Source organism: Mya arenaria, chromosome 9 (genome assembly GCF_026914265.1).
Source record: "Mya arenaria isolate MELC-2E11 chromosome 9, ASM2691426v1".
In the NCBI taxonomy this organism is placed as follows: Eukaryota; Metazoa; Mollusca; class Bivalvia; order Myida; family Myidae; genus Mya; species Mya arenaria.
Window position 1 is genome coordinate 37,629,548 of NC_069130.1, and position 19,491 is coordinate 37,649,038.

Sequence of the window (19,491 nt, forward strand, 5' to 3'; positions counted from 1 at the left end):
ATTTCCATCTAAATTTTCATTTAAGAACATGGCTTATTGGTGTTGAGTTCATGTTCATACGCTACAAGGGGAAGTAACCGTTGTATATGGATTAACCAAATTGCATACGGTACCAGCTGTAGTGTTTAGACGTGTTTAGTTAGAGCCGAAAACGAAACATTCCGAAACAGAAGGAAGTTCAACAAAAAACAAAGACGGAAGATTAAAATCTGCTATTATGACTTAGTTATTTACTGTTTTAATTGTTGGTCAGTATCCTATTTATGAATAAACCCTGCATGCAAACGTTATTTATTCCAATGTCAAAGACAATGTAGTTGGTCTGCTCAGAAGACGAATGTGTTTTGTCAATTAGCAGTGTCCTAATTTCTAAAGAAAGATTTATAAGATAAGATTACATAATATTTAATTCGAGTAAAATATGTCAACAATACAACATATGTGAGCTATTGAACAAAGTTTGAGGCAAAGTTGGTTTGAAAAAGGTTGAATTTTAACACTTAAGATTTGATTTGCATGGTTTAAAACAATTAGTACAAACCCCAAATTTACTCGAGCAATCCGAACTTCTACACATACAGTTTAGTCGCCAATAACTTTCTCAAAACAGACAATATTGACAGAAAACAGCTGATTTAAATGAACTTATATTTTCAAACTTGCAAAAAGACATGATAATGAGATGTATTTTAATATCTTTAATAAAAGCTAGCCTATATCCTTAAGTAATAAAATGAGACATGTGCTTGTGATTATAACAAATTGTTCATGCTATAAAATGCTTATAGTTCTTTCAGAAGTTCCATAATCTTGCCCTCAGTGACATTATCCAAACATTTCTTAAGTTTATTAAAACACTTATCAATATCAAATCAGGCAAATTGATCAACTCTTTACTAACAAGGAAGTCCTTAACCCTTTAGCGCATGTATACGAGATAGGCCGATATAGCTCATTACCAGATGTATACGCATTTGGCCGACCGTATCCATTACTGGATGTAAACGCATGGCCCGCATATTTCAATAGGGTCATTTCAATATTTCAATTTTGCATCTTTCTTTTTGTAAACAATATCCCGGATGTTTATAAAATTAAAGTTTAACCTTTTGTGTATTGATTTTCCCTTGAAAATATCGTCTGCTAAATTGAGAAGGTGTTTATACTCCCAATCGCAGGTGTGATATCCCATTGTGACGTAATAAGACCACGAGCTAAGTACTGTATGGAATTTCCCCCAAATTCATTGATGCGTAAATCATTAAATATATTACGTCAGTTCAGTTTACCATTAAAATCAATTGAGATTATATTTACTTAAAGGTAATATTTTGTTTACAAACAAAAGAAACAATTAGTAAATGAGAAAATGATGGGTAAATTTTCTGTGAAGCTTATATAATGTCCATCATAGTTTTGGCTGTAAAATAGGTCATGTGCAAGCGTTTTGTTTGATCTAGATCTTTTTATTCATACCGGAAAATTATTTATCGGCTTTCTTTTTTTGTAAACAATTTTATGAGGGGGTAATAAAGTTAAACAGACACCTTGGACTGGATCTCTCAGCTGGATGACACCGGATATTCCTGACATATTTCTGTGTATTAATACACAAGAACATAAATTGTCGGCTTTTTAATCCAGATGGGTCTTTTTTATGATAGGGGTAATAAAAATTAGATCGACCTCAGCATTTTATTACCCTTTGATTTAATGCAATTATGACATTTCAAAGAAATGTTACAAATCCATCTTGAAAATACATTCACAGCTGAAATAAAATAATTTAATATTTCATCATTGACACCATTTATTAGATAATTTAATTATCTATAAAAAATGAATTCACATTAAAAAGATTTGGACACAATTATTTGGAGTAACACTGATTTTAAGGTCATACTGCTGTATTCATTTTCTCATTTTCAAATATCCAGAAAAGTACCTATGCAGATAAGGACTGCTTATCAGTAAGATGGCTATTGACTGGGAGGTGTAATCTGGCCACTTGTCTATGTGCTAAAGGGTTAAACCTGTTATACCACTCATCTGTTTTCTGTTTGGTGACTTGACCTCTTCATTTCCAAATCTGTCTCTGTCCGGGAGCTGATAATATGTTTGTTTCTGTTTAGAAATGCATAATACCATTTCTTACCAGGCCGACCTGAATTAAAAGGTGTCTTTTTTTTCTCTCGTTTCACAACATCTTGCACAAAATCTAAAAATTCACATGGTTTTAAACCAAGCCCACGCTGTGCCATTTCACTAAGCCACTCAGCCATTTTCTCCTCCTCAGCTTCAGTAAAAACAGAATTTGGACCTTTACACTTAAACAAGTCTACTTCTCCTGAATAACGTCTATACAGAAAGGAATAAGTAAGTGAGTTTTCCTCTGCTGCTTTCCTCAATGATTCTCCTTCCTTACTTACACTAAATAATGCCTTCCTCAGTCTTTGTCTCTTGTCAGGGGTCATTCTTCTACCATACTTCTTTAGAATAGTCTCTGCCTTTTTCTGGGTAGGAGTTGCTGGCCCTTTACGTTTTGGACACATGTACTTGTAACACAGATAGCATCATGGGAAAATAAATAGGTCACCATCGAAGGTAAACAAAGTGTATTCATATCTGCTAAAGGTTCCTGAAAACAATAACAGCGTTTAAATATCATTTTCTTTGACAATAATAATAATAGATAGTAAGTTTAACGATTTTGATTCGCTACTGGAGAAGATTCGTTACTGGCAACCAAACTGTACATCCGTAATAGGTGGACCCAAGATTTGATTGCAACATTTACATTCGCAGTATGTTCAAAAACATTTAAGCAAGCATGTCATTTTGTGTTACACCTGTTTGACTTATGATATAAAACTGTTTGACATATGTTACATTGAATTTATTGTTTACATGTATTCATACAGTACACTCCTCGCGGAACTACCACATTCCGTTTTCCTCGGCGGATTTTGGTCATCGCGGACACGACATCCAATTTATCATAATCCTCTTTCGTCGGTGTTTTCACTCGTTCACCCTCCGTGGCTGATCAGTGGACCATATAATTACAATCGCTGCGTTACTCAGGAGTGTAAACACCGCGAAACTCCGAGGAAACCGATAAGAATCTCCTACTGTACATGTATCTGATTTTGTGTAATTTATTTCAATACTGTTCTGTTATTGTATTGTTTCAATATTTTTGCTTACTTGCACATAAGACTCGTAATCCTTTGACGGCGCAAAAATCCAATATAGTTACATCGATGTCCATTTTTGACCAAGTTCTAATTATATCTAAACTCATTTGACTTCCAACAGTCCCAGTTACTTAAAGTAATAAACAATCTATTTGCTACGTATATTCAATTATTTCTCTCAACTGTTAGACAGTTTAACCTGCAGTTTGATAACGAATGCATTCTTCGCAATAACAAACATGCCAGATGACCAAAAGTAGTCTAAATTTAGCGTACAATACGTCACTACAAAATTTGCATATCACGTGACTTCCACATTGTCAAAAATACTAGATTGCGTTTCATACGTATAATTTCTAATTATTAACTAAGAAGTTATAATTTCAATATTTTTAAGCACAATATTCATACCAACACCATAACTTTCATAATAAGTTCAATTGAAAGCTGAACTATATTCATTTAGAGTAGGAAATAGATTAAAAACTTAAAAAATCTTCTCCTCTGAACTTACTTGGCCTAGAGCTTAGATATTTGTCATGATTCATCGTCTAGTGGACCTCTACAAAGATTGTTCAAATTATGGCCTTTGGGTCAAAATTGGTCCCGCCCAGGGGGGTCATGGGTTTTCTCTATATGTTTATAGTGAAAACTTCAAAAATCTTCTCCTCTGAACTTACTTGGACTAGAGCTTTATTTGGCATGATTCATCGTCTAGTGGACCTCGACAAAGATTGTTCAAATTATGGCCTTGAGGTCAAAATTGGCCCCGCCCCCTTGGGGGGTCATGGGTTTTCTCTATATGTTTATAGTGAAAACTTCAAAAATCTTCTCCTCTGAACTTACTTGGACTAGAGATTAGATATTTGGCATGATTTATCGTCTAGTGGACCTCTACAAAGATTGTTCAAATTAAAGCCTTGGGGTCAAAATTGGCCCCTCCCCGGGGGGTCATGGGTATACTTGATATGTTTATAGTTAAAACTTCAAAAATCTTCTCCTCTTAACTTACTTGGACTAGAGCTTAGATATTTGGCATAATTCATCGTCTAGTGGACCCCTACAAAGTTTGTTCAATTAATGGCCCTGGGGTCAAAATTGGCCCCGCCCCTGGGTGGTCATGGGTTTTCTCTATATGTTTATTGTAAAAAAAATCAAAAATCTCCTCTGAACTTATGTTGCTTAGAGCTTAGATATTTAGCATGATTCATCGTCTAGTGGACCTCTACAAAGATTGTTCAAATTATGGCCTTGGGGTCAAAATTGGCCCCGCCCCGGGGGGTTAGGGTATTCTCTATATGTTTATAGTTTAAACTTCAAAAATCTTCTCCTCTGAACTTACTTGGACTAGAGCTTTATTTGGCATGATTCATCGTCTAGTGGACCTCGACAAAGATTGTTCAAATTATGGCCTTGAGGTCAAAATTGGCCCCGCCCCCTTGGGGGGTCATGGGTTTTCTCTATATGTTTATAGTGAAAACTTCAAAAATCATCTCCTCTGAACTTACGTTGCTTAGAGCTTAGATATTTGGCATGATTCATCGTCTAGTGGAACTCTACAAAGTTTGTTCAAATTATGGCCCTGGGGTCAAAATTGGCCACACCCCGGGGCTGATGGGTTTTCTCTATATGTGTTATAGTGAAAACTTAAAAAATCTTCTCCGAACTCACAAAGACAAGTAACGTCTTAAGTTAAACTGGATAACATATTTAGTACACATACCAATTTTCAATATGGGCCACATAAAACAATTAGTAACAAATATACATATATAGATACACATGTAAAATCAAGTAGTGACAAGAGCTTAGATATTTGGCATGATATATCATCTAGTTGACTTGTACCAATATTGTTCAATCTTTGGCCCTGGGGTCAAAAAATGGCCCCACCCGGGCGGTCATGGGTTTCCTTATATATGTATATGATGAAAACTTAAAAAAAAATCTTCTTCTCTGAAACCAAAAGGCTAAAGGCCTTAGATAATTGGTATGAAGCATTTTTATCGGAGCACTATTAAAATTGTTCAAACTTTAGCCCTGGGGTCAAAATTGGCCACGCCCCGTGTTCATAGCCTTAGGTTTTCAATATTTGTATATAATGGAAGAATGTGCAATATATGACAGGTGAGCGATTCAGGGCCATTTGTCCCTCTTGTTTTCTTTACGAGAAAAATTGATTTTTATAAACGAAATCACCGCAAATGTAATTATTTATTTTCAATAGTAGCAATGTAGTAGCAAAGCATACACCTCGGAGTTCCGCTTTGAGGGCAATAAAACAACACGATCACCGGCAATACTGGCAATAAAACCCTCGGCAGATAACGAGCAACTTGGCGAAACTCGGCGGATTTTAGCGAGGAAAAAGGTTACGTATTCGGCTGATGTCCGCAATAAATTAAAAACCCTCGGAGTGACCGAGGAAAGTGGTAGTTCCGTGTGGCGTGTACTGTATATGCAAAGTAGTCTTGTCGAATGCTAGTCCATATAAACAGCCGCTTCAGAGTCTTTGACGATTTTTGATTTGGCAACTCTACACATCCATACCACACTACCGTAGTTGTTTTCCTAGCCAAGAATGACAATTACCAACGCTAAGTATATTGAGCGGAAAGATAATGGGCACCTGCTAGATGGTTTTAAAATGGCGATGCTTTATTGACAGAAGTTGATCTAAATTAAACTAATTTTTTGTGCTTCATTAAACACTTAAGTGTAATAAGTAAAAGGTATTGGCTAACTTTTACTTATTACACTTAATTGTTTAATGAAGCACAGACAATTAATGTATAACTTTTGTGTTTTTATTTAACAGTGATATATAAAGTATTGTTAAGTTACAGTTCAAGAATAAGTTTACATTGGTATGGATCAGTCGACTTGTGGCGTTTAGGGAACAGACTGAATATCCAAATGTTAAAAAAGTTCCCTAAGGCCACACCAAATTGATGTTTCGTTCCGCGGATTTACCGCTCCTACTTTTTTGAAAATGTAAAAAAAATATTATTTTTTGAGCGCCCGCTCCTGTATTTTAATCGCCAGCCAGATTTTGGTTGAAATAAAAAAATATTTAAAGGCTGAAGAAATAATCAATTATTATTTTTTCTGCACTAGTTTAAGTGTTTTTGTAAAGGGAAGTAACCGATGTGTGGTGTTTTATACTGTATATCGATCGGTTTAGCTTTGGTTCCAAAAAATTCAATCAAAGTGGCGGCTTCCGGTTTAAACACTATGGCTAGAATTTTGGAAATTTAATCTTATTTTTTACAATAAATGTGTTTTGACCATGCTAGAAGTCATTGTTCATCGTCTGATGCACTCAAGGATCATTAATTGAATCAATAATTATGCAATTTAAAATGTGTATCTGACACTGGTTGCTTTAATATTGGGTTATGAGGGATTCTTTTTGGATGAAAATCGGAATGATGAACAATGACTCAATTAAGTATTATTTGATTCATGGCAAAATACAAATGACCAGAATTTTACCGTATGAGGTCGATGCTAAAAAAGGCTTCACTTAACAGGAACATGATTCATTGTTGTTCCAAATTGATGTATCAAAGTCATTTTTGACCAAATTCGGACAAACCAACAGTTTCAAACTAATTTCTTGTCACAAATAGCGATATTAGTACGGATAGACCAAAAAAAGGGTAAGACTAACGTAAGTTTATCACTTTAATTTTTTATTTTAACAATTAGCAAAATTGGGGATTTTTAAAACATCTCACTGACCATAAAATACACTTAACATACCCTTGACCTTTTCATTTCGATAAGCAAATACCATTGCATTTACTGTGATATTCAAAACGAAATAAAGTCAAGAAATTGAAATGTATATGGAGTCTGATGTTTGATGATGCCAGTGTAGAATATAATTTTTTAAACAACCGAAATCAATCCTAATAAATGTCTAAATACATTTGCAAATGATGTTAAAGTGATTCAGGTACATTTATATAAGTCTTTTCAAACTTTCTCCTGAAAGCAGCTTTCCTTTTTATTATAAATGATCGTCATACTTAAAATATGTTTTAATTAAATTAGAAATAGGTTTATCCATATAAAGTGTGTACTAAAAACTGATGAATAAAGAGTATGAATTCGGCCATTTTCCCAATGTTCTAAAGGCTCAGTTTAAGATTGCATTCAAATGGGTTTAAAAGCAATTTTGTTGAACAATCTCTCCTATTTATATTGATTATAAGAACAATATATTTGCTCTTCACTCGCTTCGGTTTTTAATTTTTTTGGGGAAAAATCTGAGGAACGAAACATTAATTTGGTGTGGCCTAAACGCGCATTATTGTGGCTAGTCTGATGTAGGGGATTTAAAAACGGTTCTTATTCAGTGTGCAGGTTTCCTAAAAGATACATGCCCAAGGCATCTAATAAGACATTTACAGTATATATGAGGTACCATTGTTTATATTTAAAAATTTAAACTGAAATATTGATCCTGTTTCCAATTCTTTCAGAATGTAAATCACCATGGCAAAGACAACTGATCCATCAATTATTTTGTTTAATTTCAGACAAGGCTGGTGTAATAAAGATGGATATTTGCAAGCTTCTACTTATGATGGTGATAGCCTTGTCAACGTGGACACAGGCAGTATTTGTTAAACAGTCTATTCCGGTCCCTGAAGACAAGTATGTGATCGCATGTCCATCTGAGTGTCAGTGTTCGCACAAGGAAATGACAGCAGAGTGTCAATTTGACAGTTACGAAGATTACTCCATGAAAAAACTGTTACCATGGCAACTTACTGTGCTTCGAATTCATGGTACATCTTCAACTTGGCAGACTTGCATGCATTCTGTCAAACATGTGTTATTGAAAGGCTTAGAAGATGTTGAAAACACAGAGGACAGTTTTAATGATGTGTTTTCAGGATTAAGAAGTTTGGACATTCAGTACATTCCGGTTGAAAAGATCTCAAATTCTGACTTAATGGTTTTCAAAAATCTGTCATTTTTAAGTTTGTCTCATAGTAAAATTTCCGCCATTGAATCTCATGCTTTTGACACTATGTCGTATCTGGAAACCTTGAAACTCAGTTGGAATAACATTTCAACTCTTGGAAAATATCTATTCAAGGATTTGAAAGCCTTAAAGGTCCTTGATGTTGGATATAACAGCATAGAGAAGTTAGATGCAGAAGATTTGAATGGGCTTTTTAGCTTGGAAGTGCTAGACTTGCAGAGCAATTTGCTAAGACAAGTAGAGACATTTATTCTGGATTTAAACTTAAATGCGCTACAATCCTTAAATCTTAGAAGCAATAAATTGTCATACATTTCCAAATCAGGTGTTGAACAGCTCTTGCGTTTATCCAGTGTTGACTTGAGCAGCAATGCATTTGAATGTACATGTATGAATGAAGAATTGATAAGAATGCATATGCTGAAACCAACCTTGTTCGAAACAGAAACTTCCTGCAGTGGCCCAAAAGACTTTAACGGCATGAAATTCAAAGAGCTGGATATCTACACACTGCCTTGTAAAGAACCCGAAATTTCAAATATGACCAATAGCCTGAAGGTTAATAATCAAGAAAATCTTGTGATTAGATGTAATGTTCAAGCCTCAGCACCATTTGCGGTCTATTGGGTTACGCCTTTGGGGGATAAATTTACACAACTAGACACTAAAGAGACGTTTCCTGATCAGTATGAGGAAATGATGACTGAAAAAACATATTATGGACATCACTCGTTCCTGGTTTCCAAAATATACATGACGAGAGACTTTTCTCTGGTAATTGAGACGGTTAGAGGCTACTTTGATGGTGAATTCGTATGTGTAGCTGAAAACTCATTAGGGAGTGTAAATGAATCAACTACAATTGCAGTCACTTCAGAAGTTAAAACTGTGTACATCAATAGCATCTTCATTGGTGCATACACCTCCAGTGCAATGCTATTTCTTGGTACATTAATTGGATTGGTGCGAATGTTACTGAACAAGTGTTGTCATATTGATAAATGCTGCTGCTGTTTATGTTCATCGGACGATTTGTTGGTTGTCGATAAGCGGAAAAATGAAAATGGGAACATTGAAACAACGTATGCTAATAGCGACAGTATTGGATACATGGATGAAGATTCCATTTTTCAAAGCGGTAGAAATACCCCACCTGATCCTCCTGTGAATTCACCAACTTTGAGATGCTCCCCAGATAAGTGTGTCACACCAACCAATAGCGAGATGGATCCTAGCAAGGGGTCATCTCAACACATCTGGGAACAACTGGATGAAGTGAGATCGAGGCTCTACTACGGAGCTGGCAGGAAAATTGAGAAAGTCCGATCACATGTTCGCTCCTTTACTGATACAGGTAAACTTTACTTTGTATATATTGATTTCGGGTGTTGCACAAAAAGTCATATTGCCTATTTTACTAAAAATAATTGTATTGATGACTTTAGTCTAGACAAGTTGATCATTAGTTTCATTTATTTGTTACATCTGCCATAGAGAAAACAGTGAAATCTTTTTGTACATATATATATATATATATATATCTATCTTCTTCAAAAAGAAAATGTATGTTGAACATAATATGAATCGTGTTATTTTATTCCCCTTTATGCAACAGCATTGCCTATTTTCCCCTATCAAAGGGCCTGGCCACCATTCTGTCAAAGGTGAAAAAAAGACTGAAATGAATGTAGTTTTCAGTAAAGCATAAAGAGCAAATAGTTATATATATGTATAATTTTACAAATTCTGATTAAAAACGATTAACCATTTCTGTGATGTTGAAACCGACTTATTTTATTTGAATGCCTGATGAAATATTTTGTACAGGTTCCCTGAAAATTCGTGAGATGAAGGACGCAGGTAGCATGAAGATTCAGTCTATCAAAGAGTCAGGCTCCCATGCGGCCTCTGTGGCGAAAAAGACCGTCACCAGCGGTATGTTCCAGGTAAGAGAAGGCTTTACTTGGTTCTTATTTAGATTTATATGTAGATGAATGCATTTTTTGAGAAAAACTCATTCATTTATCTTAAATGATATATTTCTAACAAAATGTTTTGCTCAAGGCTTAAAAAAAGTTTGTTTATATTTATCACCAACTCAATTGTTTTATTGCCAAAAAAAAAAAAAAAAATTGAGGTGTACATGTACAATAATTTTCTGAAAAAAAATGCATTTTACCAATTAACAACTAGATTTTTTCAGCATCAAACGATGCATTAGTTCTCTGTGCAATGTGAAATTAAAAATGCCTTTGACAATAATTTAACATGACCAATAAAAAAAATAAAAACCCTACCTACCTACCAATATCTTTATGAGCAAACCTATTTCTTTTAAGGCACTGATGATGTTAATAAGTATCTCAATTAGGGTGATATGATTTTAAACATACAAATAGTGAAGTATCCAGTGATTTTTCTAACCATTTTGTAAATTGGACCAGGGGACTTGTAAAAATATTAACACCAAAATAGTGAAAACTGCTGATTTTTAAACAATTATTTTTGGAAAATAGCTTGAAATGAATTCAATGCTTATAAAAGAACATCATGTTTAAGAAGGAATTTACTACAATCCATCGCTAAAATGATGGATGAAAATGATATATATATATATATATATATATATGATATACAGATAATACTATTCAGATTTGTGACATGTGTTACTGCGTCTGTTATTAATCTTTTCTTGAGCGGTGAATAGGGGCTGATTTTGACCCCATTTTAAGTAGAGAAAAAAGTTACTTTTACCAAAAAATACCTTTAATTTCATCGTTTTTTGGATGTTTATTGAACAATAATTGTGGGTTACTGTATATCTTGATAAACTCTATATCAAAATATGAGTTTAATGTTTCACTCATCATACATGTAGCTGGTTTGGCATGCGTAATCCCAAACTTGTGTTGAAAGAAAATCATTGACATCTTTTTTTGATACAAAATCATTTAATTAAAATTTGATGTGATTTTTCAATTAGATATTTTCTATTGATATTCATGAATAATAAGAATGAAATGTAAAAAAGGTTTTGTTTTTGGTGTATGATAGCAATATATTTCACAGAGTCAAGTGAGCGCTAATTGTTATATTTCAGGAAGGGCTTATAACAATAACATTTATCCTGTAATGTATTTCAGGTAAAGTACAGCGTGCAGTCCATCAAGGAGTTTTGTGGCACTGGAGAAATGGGTCCGGGGACAGTTTCCATGGTTTCTGTCTCCACAGACGTCGACACGCATGAAGAAGTTAAAATCGTCCGATCCCATACGTTCGTGTAGCAAATGTCGTGTTCCGAAAGCCACATTATTTTTATATGTGGGATGCAGATGTGTACAATCTGTAAAATAGCGATGATGACATAAACAAAGTTGAAAAAATGTGACTTATGACTTCATAAAAGCGACAACAAGATTTATCCAGGTGATGTAATTGGAAAAAATAATGTTTAAGACGAATTAAATAAAGTAGGGATACAATCATATGTATTTTAAAGCTGAACTCTCACAGATTGACCAATTTGGCAACTTTTACAGTTTTTGTCTTTTGTTTTAGTATCAGCTGATTTTGGCATCAATGTTTTCAAATCAGTCAGATAGGATATATAGCACAACAGAACAGATCTCAAGTCTTTGGAAATCTGCCGAAATTTTCATTTTCCTTAAAACAAGTAACGCTTTTAGCCATAAAACATCAATTTTTGAGCATAAATATTAAAAACTTTGATCTGATCCTTTGTCAGCTGTCTTACAATTTAAATCACTGATTTTCAGACATTTACGCAAAAATAGGCTCAATCTAAGACAAAAAAATAAAATAAAAAGTTGTCTAAATGGTCAATCTGTGAGAGTGCAGCTTTAAAATATCTATGAATGCCTGCTAGTGCTTTACAATAGTAAATTTTAAAAGATCACAAGAATCTTTTAGATATGCAAATAAGTGTGATAGCCAGATGATAAGGCCAAGATTGTAGATGTAGATTTAATGTTGTAATCACTCCTTTCAAAATCATTATAAAAAATTACCGTATACATTATGCATAAAATGTGTTATGTTTTGGAGAAATTGTTAGACTAGTGTTGCTGTTTCAGTTATAAAACTACTGGGTGCTGTAGAAAAGGGACAGGTTGCTTTGGGTAAAAAGGGCACATTGTATCTGCTGTGACCATTTTTAGTAATACCGATAATATTATAAGTTTGACAAAAAATATATGAAATGATTTAATTAAAGTTCTTTTAGATTTCAAATGCAATATTAATAAAGTTTGAATATATTTATAATCATGTACATGTAATAAGCTTTAAAATTAAAAAAGTGAAAGTTTGATTATCTTAAGCTTTCAATTATATGAAGGGCGCACTTGTTGGTCTCCATGGGATTATGCTACCCAAAAAAAGCAGGGTGCAGCACCCGCGTATAACTCACAAGCTAAAGTCCTATAAGATAGATTTTTATTGTTAGATGTACAGTACTAGATGTTTTTTATATATATTTTATACATAAATATATATATATATATATAAAGTATAAACTTAAAGTTTATGCACACAATATATATATTTGTCCAGAAAAACTCGACATTTGAAACAATGAGTTAATCAAAAAATAATTTAAATGTTTCTCTTATTTTAGCTCGTTTCTCTGTGAAAATAACTGTGAAAGCACATTGTACATTGTACTTGGTGGAAAAATCTATGACTATATTGCGGTTAAGAATTCATTCAGCTATAATATTGGGTGTTTTTTAAATTAATATCAATAATTTGTTGTTGTTTTTAATCAACTATAAGCATGAAATAAAAAAAATAATTGTTTGTCTAGTGTAAGATTGCGATATATTTCACCTCATGAACACAAAAATTATATATTTCACTCATGGCAAAGTTCATGCGGTGAAATATATTGCTTTAATCTTACACTGAAACAAACAAATATCTTCTTTGTAAACGGTGCATTGACTTGCTTGCCATTTCATATTTCAATGCCTTTAATACTCATGTGATATATGGTTTGTTTTTGACATGGATGCTTGATATACTGTAGAGGGCTTGGATTTTGTGACAGTTTGATTTTCATGAATATTTCTGGTTTGAATTTAAGATTTTTGCTTATCAAAATATGTTATACATGAGAGGTAATTCAATACAGACTTTATTGAACATTTTTTTTAAATTGATAAAAAAAAGCCTTTACAAACTTTGTATTGAATAATCACAAATTTGATATTACTGAAGGAATGAATTGCCGGATTGATGTCATTATCGGGGATATGAACTCAGTTGGGCTGGTTCAAGTATGAGTGGAATGTTTAAAGCATCTAATATCTTTTGATAGAAATCAGCCCAGTCTATTTCCTAGGTGACATTCTCAAAATCTGTTAAAATCCTGCCTTTCAGGAATCACCTTCTGTCTTAAGTCCCCTAAATGTCTGTGGCCCCTGGTCGGACCAATCTATGGTAGGTGCCTTCTCAACACTGCACAGGGATGTCATCCTTCGAAAGTATAAATTTATCATATGTTCATATTTAGATATGATGAGGATTAATCTGTGGAAGTTACTGGACCAATCAATAAATAACATAACATGCCAAGATATTGTTAGTATCATGTAAAAAATCTTCATCATTAAATTGTCTATAAGAATGATGTTCACCATGTTGTATTTTTATTTTATTCATAAACATGTACACAAATTTCTTTGAACACCTGCACACGATTTGGATATAGTAAAATAAACATACCTGATTTCTCTTTATGAAAGTACAATATTAACAGAATATTAGATTGATGGTATTGAAATGTATTGTACGATAATAGTTCATGTTCTATAGGGATCTAATAACTGTAGCTAAATTATATAAGTGTGGGCTGAATTGTAACAGTAGTGTCCATTAACTACCGTGAGTGGTCAACATTATATTTTGTCCAATGAGAAGACAGTAAACATCAAATTTGCAAAATCAGCAGTCAGTCTTTATTAATTGTAATCAGGTCGAGCGGTAGATATAAACTGTGTTAATTCAATTCAATTCAATTCAATTGAGTGGGCAGTTTACACAATGTTATGTAGACCACTAAAAAGTTAAAGGTTGCTAGTATGGACTAATACAAAATTAATGGTTGTGCGACTGTGTTATCCACTTAGTAACAACCTTGAACCATTAGTTACATAATATGTCAAGTGTCTGATATATGTAATTAAATGTACATGAAATGTCATGTTACAGCTTTTTGAAGCCAGTGGTCTTTCAATTGTCTTTTAGTGGTCTTTCAAAAAATATGAGTGCCTTTGAAACAACTTCTGATTTTTGTAAACAATATGTAGGAGGCAAATCGAAGCCAAGCTCTTGTTGTTTCATTTCTCATTTACAATATACAGTTCTAAGACTTTGATTTTATTCTGTAAAGTGTAAATCATGTATATATGCCATGCACTGGTTGTTATGATGCTGTGTATTTATTTATATGCAAAGTGAAGTGTACTGTTAGTACTTATTATTACATATGCTTGGTTTAATTGCAATGCTTTTATTGGTCGGGAGGCTGTCACATGACATTACATGTATATAGACAGTTATATACCCAGGCAAAAAGTGGCAATTTCATTGGCAAAGTTTTGTGTGTGATATTTTTGTCAACAAAATCCCATGCTTTACAGGGACCATATATAATATTGGGACAATATTCCCCTTGTTTTCAATGGTAAAATTGGAGACTAGAAATAGAATTATCGTCAATCATGTCATTTCGTGAAAGTAACATTTTTGACGCAAGTAATGAAAAATAGTTGTAAGAATATGTTTTTATAGGAATATTATTGCTACAAGCATATAATAAAACACTTTCAGACTGACGATATCTGTTTATACCCTGTTTTATGAACCACATAAAGTGATAATTACCAGACCTCCTCTCCCTGAACGTCACTTTTTATTGTCCATAAAATGGAATATAACACCTGACTATCAGTCAATATGCTAATTGCTCAGAACTTAATGAAAGAAAGCAACGTCATTTAAACTATATCATTACCTTTAAAAGGAATACTTGTTTGTGATCTGCTCATATGTTTAAGTAGAACATGTACAGCTGGAAAAACCGTCACAAACCTTGCTAAAAATATTGCAGATCATAAGCGTTTTGATTCAAGTTTCAGAGCTATAACTATTTGAAAATTAATGCAGACGTAAATGACGTTCTTAACTTTAAATGAGTTCTGAACAATTGGCCCTTTATCTGTGAATTATTATTGGTTACATAGATTTGTAAGCAGATGTCTTAATCCTTTTTGTTTGATTAAAATAAATCTAACACAAAGTTCTGTTCCTATCATTATTTTATTAATCCTTTTTGTTTGATTAAAATAAATCTAACACAAAGTTCTGTTCCTATCATTATTTTATAATTTGTGCCTAAATAAATGTCCGTCATGACTAAATACCGGCACTGAAATTACAATATACAGAGAGAGGATTTACTTTATTTGGAAATCTTACACAGAGAATGTTATTAATTTATTCCAAGACTGCAATTGCTTCATACCAAGACTAATAACTTCATACAGAGACTGCAATTGATTAATACAAAGACTTTAATAACTTTAAAATGAGACTATAATTACATTATACTGAGACTGCAGTGGCTTCATATGGAGACTGCAATTACTTCATACCCAGAGCAAAATTACATCATACAGAGACTTTTATAACTTATACTGAGACTGCAATTACATCATACAGACACTTTTATAGCTTTATACTGAGACTGCAATTACCTTACATGGAAACTGCAGTTACTTCATATCGAGAATGCAATTAATTCATATGGAGACTGCAGTTACTTCGTATGGAGACTGCAATTAATTCATATAGAGACTGCAGTTACTTCGTATGGAGACTGCAATTAATTCATATAGAGACTGCAGTTACTTCGTATGGAGACTGCAATTAATTCATATGGAGACTGCAGTTAATTCATATGGAGACTGCAGTTAATTCATATGGAGACTGCAGTTACTTCGTATGGAGACTGCAGTTAATTCATATAGAGACTGCAGTTACTTCATATCGAGACTGCAATTAATTCATATGGAGACTGCAGTTAATTCATATGGAGACTGCAGTTAATTCATATGGAGACTGCAGTTAATTCATATGGAGTTACTTCATATCGAGACTGCAATTAATTCATATGGAGACTGCAGTTAATTCATATGGAGACTGCAGTTAATTCATATGGAGACTGCAGTTAATTCATATGGAGACTGCAGTTAATTCATATCGAGACTGCAATTAATTCATATAGAGACTGCAGTTACTTCGTATGGAGACTGCAGTTAATTCATATCGAGACTGCAGTTAATTCATATGGAGACTGCAGTTACTTCATATCGAGACTGTAATTAATTCATATAGAGACTGCAGTTACTTCGTATGGAGACTGCAGTTACTTCATATCGAGACTGCAATTAATTCATATAGAGACTGCAGTTACTTCGTATGGAGACTGCAGTTAATTCATATCGAGACTGCAATTAATTCATATAGAAACTGCAGTTACTTCATATCGAGACTGCAATTAATTCATATAGAGACTGCAGTTACTTCGTATGGAGACTGCAGTTACTTCGTATGGAGACTGCAGTTACTTCATATCGAGACTGCAGTTACTTCGTATGGAGACTGCAGTTAATTCATATCGAGACTGCAGTTACTTCATATGGAGACTGCAGTTACTTCATATCGAGACTGCAGTTACTTCATATCGAGACTGCAGTTACTTCATATCGAGACTGCAGTTACTTCATATGGAGACTGCAGTTAATTCATATGGAGACTGCAGTTAATTCATATCGAGACTGCAATTAATTCATATCGAGACTGCAATTAATTCATATAGAGACTGCAGTTACTTCGTATGGAGACTGCAGTTAATTCATATCGAGGCTGCAGTTAATTCATATGGAGACTGCAGTTACTTCATATCGAGACTGCAATTAATTCATATAGAGACTGCAGTTACTTCGTATGGAGACTGCAGTTACTTCATATCGAGACTGCAATTAATTCATATAGAGACTGCAGTTACTTCGTATGGAGACTGCAGTTAATTCATATCGAGACTGCAATTAATTCATATAGAAACTGCAGTTACTTCATATCGAGACTGCAATTAATTCATATAGAGACTGCAGTTACTTCGTATGGAGACTGCAGTTACTTCGTATGGAGACTGCAGTTACTTCATATCGAGACTGCAGTTACTTCATATCGAGACTGCAGTTACTTCGTATGGAGACTGCAGTTAATTCATATCGAGACTGCAGTTACTTCGTATGGAGACTGCAGTTAATTCATATCGAGACTGCAGTTACTTCGTATGGAGACTGCAGTTACTTCATATCGAGACTGCAGTTACTTCATATCGAGACTGCAGTTACTTCATATCGAGACTGCAGTTACTTCATATGGAGACTGCAGTTAATTCATATGGAGACTGCAGTTACTTCATATCGAGACTGCAATTAATTCATATGGAGACTGCAGTTAATTCATATGGAGACTGCAGTTAATTCATATGGAGACTGCAGTTAATTCATATCGAGACTGCAGTTACTTCGTATGGAGACTGCAGTTACTTCATATGGAGACTGCAGTTAATTCATATCGAGACTGCAGTTACTTCATATCGAGACTGCAGTTACTTCATATCGAGACTGCAGTTACTTCATATGGAGACTGCAGTTAATTCATATGGAGACTGCAGTTAATTCATATGGAGACTGCAGTTAATTCATATCGAGACTGCAGTTACTTCGTATGGAGACTGCAGTTAATTCGTATGGAGACTGCAGTTAATTCATATGGAGACTGCAGTTACTTCGTATGGAGACTGCAGATACTTCATATCGAGACTGCAGTTACTTCATATCGAGAATGCAATTAATTCATATGGAGACTGCAGTTACTTCGTATGGAGACTGCAATTAATTCATATAGAGACTGCAGTTACTTCGTATGGAGACTGCAATTAATTCATATAGAGACTGCAGTTACTTCGTATGGAGACTGCAATTAATTCATATGGAGACTGCAGTTAATTCATATGGAGACTGCAGTTAATTCATATGGAGACTGCAGTTACTTCGTATGGAGACTGCAGTTAATTAATATAGAGACTGCAGTTACTTCATATCGAGACTGCAATTAATTCATATGGAGACTGCAGTTAATTCATATGGAGACTGCAGTTAATTCATATGGAGACTGCAGTTAATTCATATGGAGTTACTTCATATCGAGACTGCAATTAATTCATATGGAGACTGCAGTTAATTCATATGGAGACTGCAGTTAATTCATATGGAGACTGCAGTTAATTCATATGGAGACTGCAGTTAATTCATATCGAGACTGCAATTAATTCATATAGAGACTGCAGTTACTTCGTATGGAGACTGCAGTTAATTCATATCGAGACTGCAGTTAATTCATATGGAGACTGCAGTTACTTCATATCGAGACTGCAATTAATTCATATAGAGACTGCAGTTACTTCGTATGGAGACTGCAGTTACTTCATATCGAGACTGCAATTAATTCATATAGAGACTGCAGTTACTTCGTATGGAGACTGCAGTTAATTCATATCGAGACTGCAATTAATTCATATAGAAACTGCAGTTACTTCATATCGAGACTGCAATTAATTCATATAGAGACTGCAGTTACTTCGTATGGAGACTGCAGTTACTTCGTATGGAGACTGCAGTTACTTCATATCGAGACTGCAGTTACTTCGTATGGAGACTGCAGTTAATTCATATCGAGACTGCAGTTACTTCATATGGAGACTGCAGTTACTTCATATCGAGACTGCAGTTACTTCATATCGAGACTGCAGTTACTTCATATCGAGACTGCAGTTACTTCATATGGAGACTGCAGTTAATTCATATGGAGACTGCAGTTAATTCATATCGAGACTGCAATTAATTCATATCGAGACTGCAATTAATTCATATAGAGACTGCAGTTACTTCGTATGGAGACTGCAGTTAATTCATATCGAGGCTGCAGTTAATTCATATGGAGACTGCAGTTACTTCATATCGAGACTGCAATTAATTCATATAGAGACTGCAGTTACTTCGTATGGAGACTGCAGTTACTTCATATCGAGACTGCAATTAATTCATATAGAGACTGCAGTTACTTCGTATGGAGACTGCAGTTAATTCATATCGAGACTGCAATTAATTCATATAGAAACTGCAGTTACTTCATATCGAG

At 34.0% G+C, this 19,491-nt stretch overlaps 1 protein-coding gene and 1 long non-coding RNA gene across 2 annotated transcripts in view; both read left to right on the top strand.

Annotated features, from left to right (window-relative positions):
• Nucleotides 1–19,491, top strand: part of LOC128246728 (uncharacterized) — a 117,211-nt gene that overhangs the window by 50,418 nt on the left and 47,302 nt on the right. The window lies entirely within an intron of this gene.
• LOC128246726 (uncharacterized) lies at nucleotides 125–15,521 on the top strand. Its single transcript, XM_052965110.1, has 4 exons — nucleotides 125–248; nucleotides 7,745–9,550; nucleotides 10,024–10,142; nucleotides 11,340–15,521. The coding sequence occupies exons 2-4, from the start codon at nucleotides 7,765–7,767 to the stop codon at nucleotides 11,478–11,480; spliced, it is 2,046 nt and encodes a 681-aa protein (XP_052821070.1). The 5' UTR covers nucleotides 125–248; nucleotides 7,745–7,764; the 3' UTR covers nucleotides 11,481–15,521.

Excerpts from the sequence above, each read along its gene's own strand:
- LOC128246726 (XM_052965110.1), top strand. The coding sequence starts at position 7,765 with ATGGATATTTGCAAGCTTCTACTTATGATGGTGATAGCCTTGTCAACG. Across the intron at positions 9,551-10,023 it reads TCGCTCCTTTACTGATACAG|GTTCCCTGAAAATTCGTGAG; the intron begins GTAAACTTTACT and ends TATTTTGTACAG. Across the intron at positions 10,143-11,339 it reads TCACCAGCGGTATGTTCCAG|GTAAAGTACAGCGTGCAGTC; the intron begins GTAAGAGAAGGC and ends AATGTATTTCAG.